This window comes from Alexandromys fortis, unplaced genomic scaffold, assembly GCF_014885135.2.
Source record: "Alexandromys fortis isolate MF-2015 unplaced genomic scaffold, M_Fortis_MF-2015_v1.1 scaffold_148, whole genome shotgun sequence".
Classification (NCBI taxonomy): domain Eukaryota; kingdom Metazoa; phylum Chordata; class Mammalia; order Rodentia; family Cricetidae; genus Alexandromys; species Alexandromys fortis.
The window spans coordinates 3,618,481-3,630,950 of NW_026068019.1; the positions used below are offsets into that span (position 1 = coordinate 3,618,481).

The window sequence follows — 12,470 nt, forward strand, 5'->3', positions numbered from 1 at the left end:
CTCTCTCTCTCTCTCTCTCTCTCTCTCTCTCTCTCTCTCTCTCTCTCTCTCTCTCTCTCTCTCGTGTGTATGTGTGGGAGCTTCTCTGTAACTACTTCCCTTCTTTGTAGACATTCCTTGGGTATATTCCTTGCTGCCTGTTATTCCTTCCAGAGTTTAATTTCCATCAAGGTCGTGCACCCATTCAAATCTTAACTGGTTTGTCTACAGAAATGACTGGTTTTGTACAGTTTTGTCTATAATAAGTAAAGAAAAGGATAAACACATGAAACTGCCCTAGATATTATATAGCATTCGGCTTCATCATTAATCACGGTGGTAGTTTTAAAAAACGTCAGCGTTATTGTAAGTGCCCCGTGCATGGCAATCTGCAGTGTCTGCAATTTAAATAAAATACGGCCCTAGGAGCAGGCTTTGCTGGTACACTCTACAGCTCTGTAAATCATTTCTGCTGGAGCGTGAGTAATTAAACAGAGGGTCCATACATTTCTGAACTTGTTAACATTTTTGAAAGCAAACCAGATACTAGACATGACATTCTCTTGCTGCTGTCTGGAATTTTACGTGCCCCGTGTCTAGGCTCGTTCTGTTCCATTATTTACTTTGGCCCCAGCTCTTGGCATCTTCTTTCAAGTTGTTTGCCCTCAGTGTTTACAAAAGTAAGTTCCCACAAGCAAAGAAAGGGTGGGTAATGAGGCAGCCTGGAAGTCCTACTTGCGGTTGTCAGGAACTAAGATTGGTGCGCCGTAATTAGGGTTATTTTTTTTTAAAGCAACACTGAACTCTGTGGGCAATGCCAATGGCTTCTTCCTCAGTGTGCACATGGAATGCACACTCCCAGATGTGCCTCTGCTATATTTTACTCTAACTTTATTTCTGAGTTCTCTTTCAAGAAAAAAAAAACCTGTCTTTGTAAAATGCAGTGAAAATAAGAGTAACCCAAGCTCTGGGTTGCTAAATGAAGGCAAAGGCTTCGCCGGGCTGTTGACACGCTGCCTTCTGAGGAGAGTCAAAGGCGTTTTCGCTCTCTTGATGATCAGTGAAAAATAGAATAAATGTATTTAAACAGCCTTAGTCATTATGATGCCTTGATTTGGCTGGAGAGACAGCTTGGAAGCTAAGAGCCCACACTATTGCAGAGGACCTACGTGCAGCTTCCAGCAACCGTGTTCAGTGGCTAACTGCCTATAACTCCACCTCTGGCGAGGACGGGGGCACTGCCCTTTTCTAGCCTTGAGTGGCACATACACTCATGTACATAGGCCCTCACGTAGACACATACACATTGAGTATTTAAAATAAAAATAAATCTTAAAGAAAGGTATTTTGGTTACATTATAGACTCATGATACTTAGGCTAAATTATAGCTGAGGCTTTTCCTCTTGGATTATTGATATTACAGTGGGACATATTGTCCTAAAATTACTGTCCCCACTCCCACCCTCATTTACAACAGGCCCTCCAAGCGTTTCTGACTTGTTTACGCAGTTCTTTTGGTCCAGTCTTCGTCGTACTTAGGAAGTGAGTGAGGCAGAGAACCACGATCCACTCCAAGCACAGCTGCTGCTTCTCTTCAGGACCACCTTGGAAGTCCAAGAATCTGCCTGTTCTTGTAAAGGTCTGCTCTTCCCCGCTCTAATCAAGCTTGATTTGATTCATGCTCTCCTTCCCTCTCTCTTGTTTCTTTCTTTCCATTACACAACATCTTGCAAGATGTGGACGAGTGCCTGCAGCCAAAAGTCTGCACTAACGGTTCCTGCACCAACCTTGAAGGCTCCTACATGTGTTCCTGTCACAAGGGCTATAGCCCCACACCGGACCATCGGCACTGTCAAGGTAAGTCTGTGCTCACACTTCCCATTGCATTGCATGAGTAGAATTGAGTGGCCAGCCTTAAAAATGGACTGTATACCTATGTTGTTGTTTTTTTTTTTTTTCATTGATCCCCTTGAAGCATATTTGGCTCCTTCTTGTGGGTGAGTCCAGAATGGGTTTTTATAAATGTCACATGTCTTGAACACTGTATGTGATATGCATAGTTTTCATCTGCCTGTTTGTCAGTTGTATATTATACACATTCTCCATGCCCTTATTAACTCTTCAAACATCATTTTTCAAAGTTACATCATACTCAATGTATCGTTATAGTTTTCCCAACTTCTTATTACTGGTAGATCTCTTTTTAAAATAAACTTTTGCCTCAGCTTTAAAATTATTTATCTAAGTGTGGAAATATTTGATAATATTTCCTGGATGTTTTTAGTGTTAAATAGGAAAATATCCGTTTCTAGTTCTTAAATGTGTATTTCTTTTCATTTTAAGAAGTCTAATTTTTGTGTCCTCATTTCTTAACAATTCCTTGAACATTTGCAGTTATTAATATTTCTTATTTTTATTAACAATTTATATTTGTTATTTATGCATTTTTGTTGATAGCTCTTTATATTTATCAAGCTTTTTGTTTTCAAACAAACACATATGATCTTTGAACATATACTCATTTACATATGTGCCTTTGTACATGCATATTGTATATATATATACATACGCACATACATACACATATGATTTGCCTTTGTGGTATATTATAATTGGCATGTAGTTTCGCTAATTTTGCTCTTAGTAATTCTTTTTAAACAAATTGTGTGTGTGTGTATGCACACACATGCACTCACATGTGCACGCACCCGCGCACATACATGTAAAGGCCAGTAAGCTCTTGAGATCGGCTTATCTCTGTTTCCCAGTGCTGGAGTTATGAAGCACCCACAGCCATTCCTGCTTTCGTGTGACTGTGGGGATCTGAACTCAGGTCCTCAAACTTGGAATAAGCACTTCCATTTAGACATTTCCTCAGCCCCAAATAAATTTTTTTTTTACAGCCAAACTGTAGGTTGTTCTGCTTTCTTCCACTACTTTTATACCCCAAAGCATGTTCTTCCTAAGGCAAAAAATGAGGAAATAAATACACGTTTTTCTTCTTTCCTAAATTAATGTCATACTTCAGGTGAAGGAGCTGGAACTTTAAGTTCCCCTTCCAGTAGGCAAGGAATAAAGGAATGTCCCAGCATTCTGTGGGAGATGAGCCATTCTCTGCTTGCAGCAGGAACTCGAAAGGCATTGGATCGGGTGCCCTGTTCCTCGCCCACAGTGGAGTACCAGTCACTGCCTGTGAATGACATCGAGTAGATGATATGTCTCCATTTCTCCTGGTCCTCCTCTGCCCACCCATATTCGCACCTTTTCTGTTCACTCCTTAAGAGATGCATCTCCTCAGGCCAAGTTCTACACAGGAACTATCTAGAATTTCTCTCCCATCTCTTCTCAGTTGCACCCCCACCATACTTACCAGGGTACCAGTGAACAAAGATCTTGAACCTTATATGTTACTATCAATTCATATTTGGTAGATATGTTTACTTTATAATCATATGTCATCACTTTATCTCTCCGTTTTTTTAATCTGCTGTTGAGAAAAGCTCTTATAAATTCTATCTCTATATCATATTTCAAATGTAATTGTCCCTATTGCCTTCTTCAGCTTGTATTCTCTGATGAATTCAAGTTAACATCATGCTATCAGAGTGCCCTGGGCTTATTTAGACCCAAGTGCTTGCTCAAGAGTCACCTACATGTCATACCTACCTTCTTCCTCGCTGCTTCTTTCACAGTGCCTCTTCTTGTGGACCACTGTGAGACCTTGCATGAATAACCTCTGACTTTCAGGTTTTATGTCATGCAATTTTAGCAACTTATACTGTCTAAATGAATGAAACTCAAGAGTGGACATGCACTGAGTGCATGGCTTGCACAACTGGCTTGCTTTTGAGAGTTGCCGAGACAGTTGAGCCTTCTGCTCTCTGATAGGACTCCCTAGAGCCTCACTTCATTCACTAAGTGTAGCTATCTTAACCAAACAGTGAAGGTTGGAGTTATCGTGGTTGTCATGAGAGTGACCCAGGCAACTGATGTACATAATGACCAGAACACTTCATGTCTACATGGCTTTCTCTCACAAATTTCTATCTGCCCAATCTGATCATGATAAAGATACCACAGAAAAGGGGATGGTACAGGATCCTGGCCTCTGCTCCCCAAGACATATAACTGACTTGGAACTAAGACAACTAAACACAAAGTAGAACCCTAGGTTGACTCCAAGAAAGGAAGAGGACTAGGAGAAAATGTGTAAAATTCCAAAAAAAAAATCCAGGATTTAGGATTTTCTTTTAAAGGGGGAATAGATGATGCTGTAGACCACATGTTTAACAATGTAAGAAAGTCCTGGGGTCCATTCCCAGAACCTCTTTATAAAGGAAAGGTCTACCAGCTCTTGGCTTTGATACCTTTAAGCTACTGTTTTGCATAGGCTGCATTAGTTAGCCATGGGCCTCTTTCCTTATGTGAAAAAGGGATTAATCATGGTAAGTAGCTGACAGGGTCAATGTGGAGATTGCATGTTTTAATTCCAGGTGGTGGTAGGGGGTGGAGAATGAGTTGATGTGTTTGCAGAAAGTGACATGACAATTTGGGCCATGTTTGTGACATTAGAGGCAATGAGAAAAGCCTTGTTAAACTCAAGAAGTACGGTCTGCTGGGAAAGCCTTGAAGAGGTGCTGCTGTCTAAACCTGGTCATAGATACTAGATATAAGGGAGGAAAACTTAGCAGGGAGAGGAAACAGCACTGCACAGACAGGAGCTGGGGAAGGGCTGTTGGCTTTGCTCAGCTTTCAACCCTCCCCTCTACTCTGGGTCTCCCCCTTAGAGTCTAGGATAGAAGAAAGGAAAATTCCTATTTTGTGCTTTGGGCACCTGCAATGAGCTAACTGCTCTCATTACTCCTCTACCAAAGCCTTTTTCTTTAGTTTTTTTTTTTTTCCTTAAAGAACATCTTTCATTATTAGACTCATCCCAAGTCATAAATGTCTTCTTTCTTTGATATCCCAGGAACTCTATCAACTTTACTTTATTGGTGGTCCCTAATGTTTACTTTTTTCTTCACCTCACTAAATGTCCTGGTGGCAGTTTGGAGACTCTAAGAGTATATCCAGTGCTTCAATGTCTTAACTCATTGCTTCTTACTCTTAACATTATAGCATATATAACATATAATGTTATCTTTTATCATGATAACAAATGTATATATGTGTATATATACATACATATCATTGTATGCCCTAACAATCTATATTTTTTCCTCTGGAAAGGTCTTATCACAGTAAGATGTGTTAAAAGTAAGATATGCCCTAAATGCCTATTTTAATAGAAACTTTCCCTTTGTTTCAATAATTCTGTCCCTCATTGGAAAGAGAAAAAACCATCTCTAAAACTAGGTGCCTCTTCTAAAATGACAGTAGGTCATTTTAAAGACATAGAAAACACTTTGTAATAATGACATGCCTTGAGGTGCCTGGTGTCTGTGTCATGACTTCGAATGAATGGCTTTGGGCAGTCTTCCCAACATAAACGAGTAGTCTAAGTGATGTCTGGCACACCTTGCTGGTACTTGGAATGGAGTGCCTGTCCTCTTGGCAAATGTCTTCCTATGGGAATATCTAGTTTGCCATTATCTATGAGAAAGTCAGAAAGATGCCAAAACACTAAAAATTCTGTTAGATGTGATATGAGATCCAGCAAGAGCTAAGGTTGGTCCCAGTTTGTGCATTGATGCCTCAAGTGTTTTCATACAAAGTAGAGAAGCATCTACAACCTTCCTAATGCCGATAGACTGAGGATTCTGGAAAGGCACAAAATAATTCCGAGCATGGAATTTGGCTTCATGATTAAATGTCTCTGTGCACAAACAAGATTTCTTAATAAATAAAAGGAGCCAGCCATTGACATAATCAGTGAAGTAGATAAAAAGATTTTAATCAATGAGAGCAAGTACAATGGATAACAAAGTAAAATAAGAAACAAACTATTGGACCGTAACTTTATTCATAATGTGGAAGTTATTTGGGGAAACTTGGAATAATTTGGCCAGAGGATGAATAATACCTCATTAGAGATTAAGAAACCCAACTTTGATCAGGAAACAGACAAACTGTCCATTATACTAGAGGCAAAAGGCTGTACAGTGGATGGGGATTGCTGGTAAATACTTACAGACACATAGTAATGAAGGCGTTTTTTAGAGGCAAACAACTGTTGTTTGTTGTTCATTGATCATAGAGCGCAGCTTCTTCTCGGCTCCTTTAGTTGTTGTGCGCATCTGTTTAAGTCAGAGAGAAGGTTAGTGCAGTTTGCATAAGTTGCCCTCCCCCATTCTCAGAGGCCTGTGGTGAAGAACAATTGTACCATGCCTTAATAATTATAAATGTTTATACATTGCTAGCTGTCCAGCAGAACGCACTAAGGCTGGGCCAATGCAGGACAGAATTCTCAAATTAGGACAGACCAAAACGGTAGCTGTGTTCACTACTTTCTGCCTTGCTGAGAGAGAAAGGGCTTATTTTGACCCATAGTTTTAGAGTCCAGTCCATCATGATGGGGCCGATGGGGCAGTCGTGACGGTAGGTGCTTGAGACGGCTTGCCATACTGCATCCACAGTCAGGAAGTGGGGATGGGTCTTCTCCTTTCTATAGTTTGACATTGGAGTGTGAGTCTTTCTACCTCAATTAGCCTGACCTCGAAAGTCCTTCCTCCATGTGCTGAGAGATTTGTCGCTGAGGTGATGCTAGAGCACATGAAGTTGACAGACAATATAAATCATTACGGTAGACAGCCAGAGCCATGTGGAAAGCCCGCCCTTGTTTCTCCTACGAATGTCCACATCACAGAGGAAGCCCTGCTTTGCTGCATTCTGGTCACTTCACACCCACGACATTTCCAAGGTCACTAGTGCTTGGTAGTGTTCCTTTAGGATGTTACAGCCTTTCTCCATCAGCTGCCCTATCTTTTTCCAAGTCTTGTTTATTCTTCGGAGTTTTTATTTTTCAATTGATGTTTGGCTACTATGTAATTTCACGGTGACATTTTCATACACTATTACCACATTTCACTCTTCCCTTCCGCTCCCTTTCCCTACTCCCTTTTCTCTACTTCTCCCCCAGAATGTTGCTCTCAACTGCTTCATGGCACATCCAGCTTATTACCTCTTATTACCTTCTCTTCTCCTTCCTTCCCTTCAGATTACTCCAATGCTCCCACCTTTACATTTGTGCCCTAAATGTACACCCTTATGTGCATATACATATGCATACATATATACAGACAAAGAGAGAGGGAAAACATGTGATATTAGTTTGGAATTTTTTACGAGACAAGGTTTCACTATGTGTCTGTATAGATGGAACTCATGGTCCTCCTGGCTCAGTCTTTCCAAGAGCTGGGATTACTGGCAGCATTTTATTAAGTCCTCAAACACCACATTCTCACTGAGACTTTCTTTGTCATCATCTGTCACATTAGTTCCATTTTTCACGGTTCCTGTGTTATTTTGCAAGGTAGGTCAGTTGTACTTAGCACAACTCTTTGACCTCCTAATTCAAATTATAAAGAAAGTGTATGCTTCTGCCGCCTTCTGTAGCTGCCAGGATTTGTATTTGTTTGTTCCAGATAGTTTCGTTTCTATCCTTCATACAGTGTGGCGGGCCTGCTGGATCTAGCAGCTGTTACCATGAGCTTTGTGTTCTGCCTTCCATTTTCAGCTCTAAACTCTTACGTTGTCTTATGCTATATGCAAAGTGTTTCGATGAGATAGTGGGAGCTGCAAGTTGCTTTTGTACTCATTTAACTTACACAAGTCAACATACGAGGTTGATGAAGGTTTAGTACTATTGTTTTGTGACCACTGAAGGGATTGCCATGTTCTTCTCTGGGGGAGCCTCTTTCTAAAAGCCAGTTGTCATCGTGTATGTTAACAGACGTTGATGAATGTCAACAAGGGAACCTATGCATGAACGGACAGTGCAAAAACACTGATGGCTCCTTCCGGTGTACCTGTGGACAGGGATATCAGCTGTCAGCAGCTAAAGACCAATGCGAAGGTAGGTGTGTGCCATCAGCAATTGCTGAGACCAGGGTAAGAGACACAGCCTCGGCCATTACAGTCTCTGAATCCCAGGTACTTTTACAAAAATCAGACAAGTCAATAAAATAAAAAAATATGACATTGGCGACTGGTGGCTAAGTATCATATTAAGAAGATAAATTACTGCTGTCTTTGTAACTCTTTACTACATAAAGTAACGTCCATTTAAGCATTTAAATTAATGTTGTGGTTTTATGTGCTGTGATTCCATAATTAGAAGGTTATTATATTGGCCTGCTATTATGCTATATAGAATGCTAATAATTTCAGTGGATATTTAGACTTCAATTTTCTTTTGGCCAATTTTGGTACACTGAAAGAGTTTGTGCCTTATTCTCAGAGATGAAGATTGTTTCATAAGCAAAACCATTTACTGACAGCATCCTAAAAGCAAGTGTATCTGATGGTGATCACAGAAGCATCTGCCATTGCTAGTGTCCCCTTCCCCAGGCATCCCTCCCTAGAAATGGAATGCCTAACTAACCTGAGATGTGCACAAGCACATTATGTACACAGATAAGTTAAGCAACTTGTTCTAGAACCCCTCTTAATATGCATGCCTTTGTAATCCCTAACCCCATTTACCTACAATGGAGTAGATACAAGATCTGCACATGATGGCATCAGGCTCCCACATTCAGAGTCCTCTGGCAAAGCCTGTCAGGGTCCATTCAGTGATGAACTGTCAGCAGGGAAAACCCACTTTAGTTGCCAAATGCTATGACAGTCTAACCAAAGATATGACTACCACAGTGTGGGAGAAAAAAATGACCAAGATTCCTTGTGGGAGCTGATACATGTGCTACACCTTATAGAAACACTGGCAGAAAAAGAGAAATGGTTTCCAATGTTAAAAAAATAAATCCTTCCACAAGTAGGATGAACTGAGTGCCGACCCCACAGCAAGGTGTTATCTGAGGCATCCTAAAGAATGTGATAAATATAACTTCTGCCCCCAGAAGTCTGTTACTACAGTGTAACCATGAGGGTGAAGTATTTTGAATTATGCAGGGTATTTGTGTCATCATGTGTGGATGCAGCACATAACAGGTGAATGCCTGAGCTCAGGGTCATGTGACTGAAGCAAATGATACTCAAGTTGAGGATGTTTGTTTCCAGGTGGAGCAAGTGAGTGACAATGCGGAGTATCCAATGAGATGAGGGGGAGGGGAAGATTTGGCCAGAATGGTCCTGCGTTTAGAGGGAGAGAGAATGAATGACAGTGGATGGATGGATGGATGGATAAATGGATGGATGGATGGATGGATGGATGGATGGATGGATGGACAGACAGATGGATGAAGCCCAGTTGCTCAGCGCCCACTAGGTAACTTAGAAAGGACAAAGAAAGGATACACATGCTGCACTATTTAAAGACAAAGTTGGCCAATCTTTTCTGCAATGTATAATAAGTGAATATACAGAGTAGTTTTAAATAAAATTTGATTTATACTAATTAATAGTAGGCCAAGTTTGTCCTGTGTGATTTGAGGACCTTTATTTTAGGCTTTTTTAAGCCTGTGTGCTCTCACAAGTGTTAAAATTAAATGTATCAAAATGGGGTTCATAAATGACAGCAAATTATTTGCTACCCATATTTACATAGTGAAACTCATGCATACAGATGATTTACATTTTTAAGTTTGTTAGAATTTTCCCTATTGTAGAGTTACCCTTTTCTTCAGCTTAGCATACATCACTTAATGAAAGATCTTACTCGACTATAAACCAGAAATCGCTGTATCTTCTCTGATACAAATGATTGACTCTAGTCTCTCCGTATTATTTTGCTCACAGATATTGACGAATGCCAACACCATCACCTCTGCTCTCATGGGCAGTGCAGGAACACAGAGGGCTCCTTCCAGTGTGTGTGCAACCAGGGTTACAGAGCGTCTGCGCTGGGAGACCACTGTGAAGGTGAGCACCTGGCCCTGCCTCAGGACCAGAACATGTTATAATCCGAGGCAATGTGGAGTCTTCCTACCTGCCATGTAGGAGCTCAACCTTTGCCTTCGGAATGGAGGGTTAGCTCCCTGGAAAGGATTTCCTTCCACTGTCGCGTGAAGAGACAAAAGAGAGGGGAGACTGCCAATTTTCTGTGTACCAGTGATGGATGGCTTACACTGGGTGCATGGTTCTGAACTACACCCTTTGTACAAAACTGTCTTCCAAATGGCCCAAACAACTAATGCAGCTTAATTTTCCACACCAGCTGAGGGCTTTAAAGAGCTGAGTCTTTCTGTATGGAACACTTCTACAAGGTAGCACACACGTCCAGAACTGGGCAGTTGGCTGTGGCTTGGAGACTGTATGAGGTATTCTGGGCACCTGGCCAGCTCATACGCAAGAGTATTTTCTCCTGACATGTTCTTTAGCTCGCTCTCACCATCACCTCATCCCTCATGAACAGTCTGTGTGTTCAGGGCCCATCCAAGGAATGTTATTTCCAGCTTCCCTACCTGTTTGGTGCATGTGTAAGCTGTCAGTTGTGAAATCACTCATGATCGTCTGGACTGTGTCCCACACGTGAGGGGTGATGTTAATTTTCTCTTGGCTGCAATCAAAATATCAAACAAGAGGAAATCTGAGGGCAGAAGGATTTATTTTGGTTCATAGTTTGAATGTACAGTCCGCCATGATGGGGAAGGCGTGGCAGCCAGAGCTGTTTGAGCTGAAGCAGCAGGAGAGGAAAATTGATTGCTCAGATGCTTGCGGATCGATAGGCAGAGACAGACCAGGAGCAGAGTTGGACTCATCCCCTAGTGGCTGTTTACTCCGGTTCTCTAAAGGCTCCTTAAAGTCCCACAGCCTCCAAAAATACCACCCCCTGCTAGAGAACACGTGTTCAAACCCAAGAGCCTAAGTGGGGGATTACAAAGACAAACCATCACAGGGCCCCTGCTCTGCCACTGTCTTAGGGTTCTGTTGCTGTGAAGAGACCCCATGAACAGCTCTTACAAAAGAAAGCATTTAACTGGGATGTGTTTACAGTTTCAGATATCTAGTCCACTGTCATTATGGTGAGTTGTACAGTGGCTAACAGGCAGATGTGATGCTGGAGAAACAACACCGAGAGTTCTACATCTGGTTCCACAGGCAGCAAGAAGAGAAACCCTGGGTCTGGTTTGAGCCTTTAAAACCCCAGAGTCTATTTTGAGAGACATAGCTACTCCAACAAGGCCACGCCTCCTAATCTCTCTCAAGTATTGCCACTCCCTGATGACCAAGCATTCAACTATATGAGCCTATGGGGACCATTCTTATTTAAACCGCCACAACCATTTTCAAGAATCACCTCCTGGCAGAGCATTTAATGGTTCAACATTCTTTTCACTCCTAGCTCCATTAGCTGGGGAAGAGCCATTGTGAATTACAGCATGCTGCATTTTTATAAGACAGCTTGGCACAAGTATTCTCAAAGAGGCTGAATACCTGTCTCTGCTGCTTCTAGGAGCAGAAAATAACTCGGTCCTCTTAAGGTACAATTTGAGTCTAATTTCAAAGGCTTTAAAAATGCATATTGTCTGTGTACCAGTTAAGTCAGCTTCTAGGATTTTACCCCAGGATAGTAATATTTCCCAAGGTTAAGAACCTGGACAAAATGCTATCACTAGTATTTCTACTCAAAAATAGACAAGTATTCAACAAGTTCTGAAATAGATGATACCCAAAAACTGTATTTAGGGAACTCCAATAAATAGGTTAAAGGTTCGATATGATGACATTATTGGAAGAAGGGACAGTTGTGATGGAGGGAGCTCTGTGCTATGAAGGGCCTGCTATGGAAGATGCTCTTAGGAAGTCAGTCAGTAGCAAGGCCAATACGAACATGTGGGAACCCTAAACCAACCATCATTGACTGGTCAACCATCATCATTGATGATGACCACCATTATTGGCCATGCCAAGAGGTCATCAGAAATGTGTGTGTGTGTGTATGGTTGTTTTGTCTGTGTATATGTCTATGCACCATGTGTGTGCAATGCTGATGGAAGCCAGAAGAGGGTGGTGGATCTCCTGGGACTGAGTTACAGACTGTTATGGGAATTGAACTCAGGTCCTCTGGAAGAGCAGTCAGTGTTCTTAACCACTGATCCATCTCTCCAGCCCCAACCATGCCTGAAATTTTGACAGTATTCACCAGAAAGTATATTCTTTTGAGAACAGGATTGTTTTTGTTGTTGTTGTTATTGTTTTTGTTTTTTTTGAGACAGGTTTTCTCTGTGTAACCCTGGCTATTATGGAATGCACTTTGTAGTCCAGGCTGGCCTCAAACTCATAGAGATCCATCTGTCTCTGCCTCCCAAGTGCTGGGATTAAAGGTGTGCACCATCACTGCCCTGCAGAGAGTATATTCTTTTATTCTGGTTTTTCAAAAAAAAAAACATGTAGGTATGTCATCAGAAGGCCTTAAAATGTTTTTATTCTA

General features: G+C 41.4%; 1 protein-coding gene across 4 annotated transcripts in view; it reads left to right on the forward strand.

Moving 5' to 3' along the window:
- The window catches only part of Ltbp1 (latent transforming growth factor beta binding protein 1), a 374,464-nt gene that overhangs the window by 289,721 nt on the left and 72,273 nt on the right, over nucleotides 1-12,470 (forward strand). For all 4 annotated transcript variants that reach the window (XM_050162976.1, XM_050162975.1, XM_050162977.1 and 1 more), the window contains 3 exons: nucleotides 1,715-1,837; nucleotides 7,872-7,994; nucleotides 9,836-9,958. In XM_050162976.1, the coding sequence (XP_050018933.1) occupies nucleotides 1,715-1,837; nucleotides 7,872-7,994; nucleotides 9,836-9,958 (369 nt within the window). The remainder of the gene's footprint in view (nucleotides 1-1,714; nucleotides 1,838-7,871; nucleotides 7,995-9,835; nucleotides 9,959-12,470) is intronic.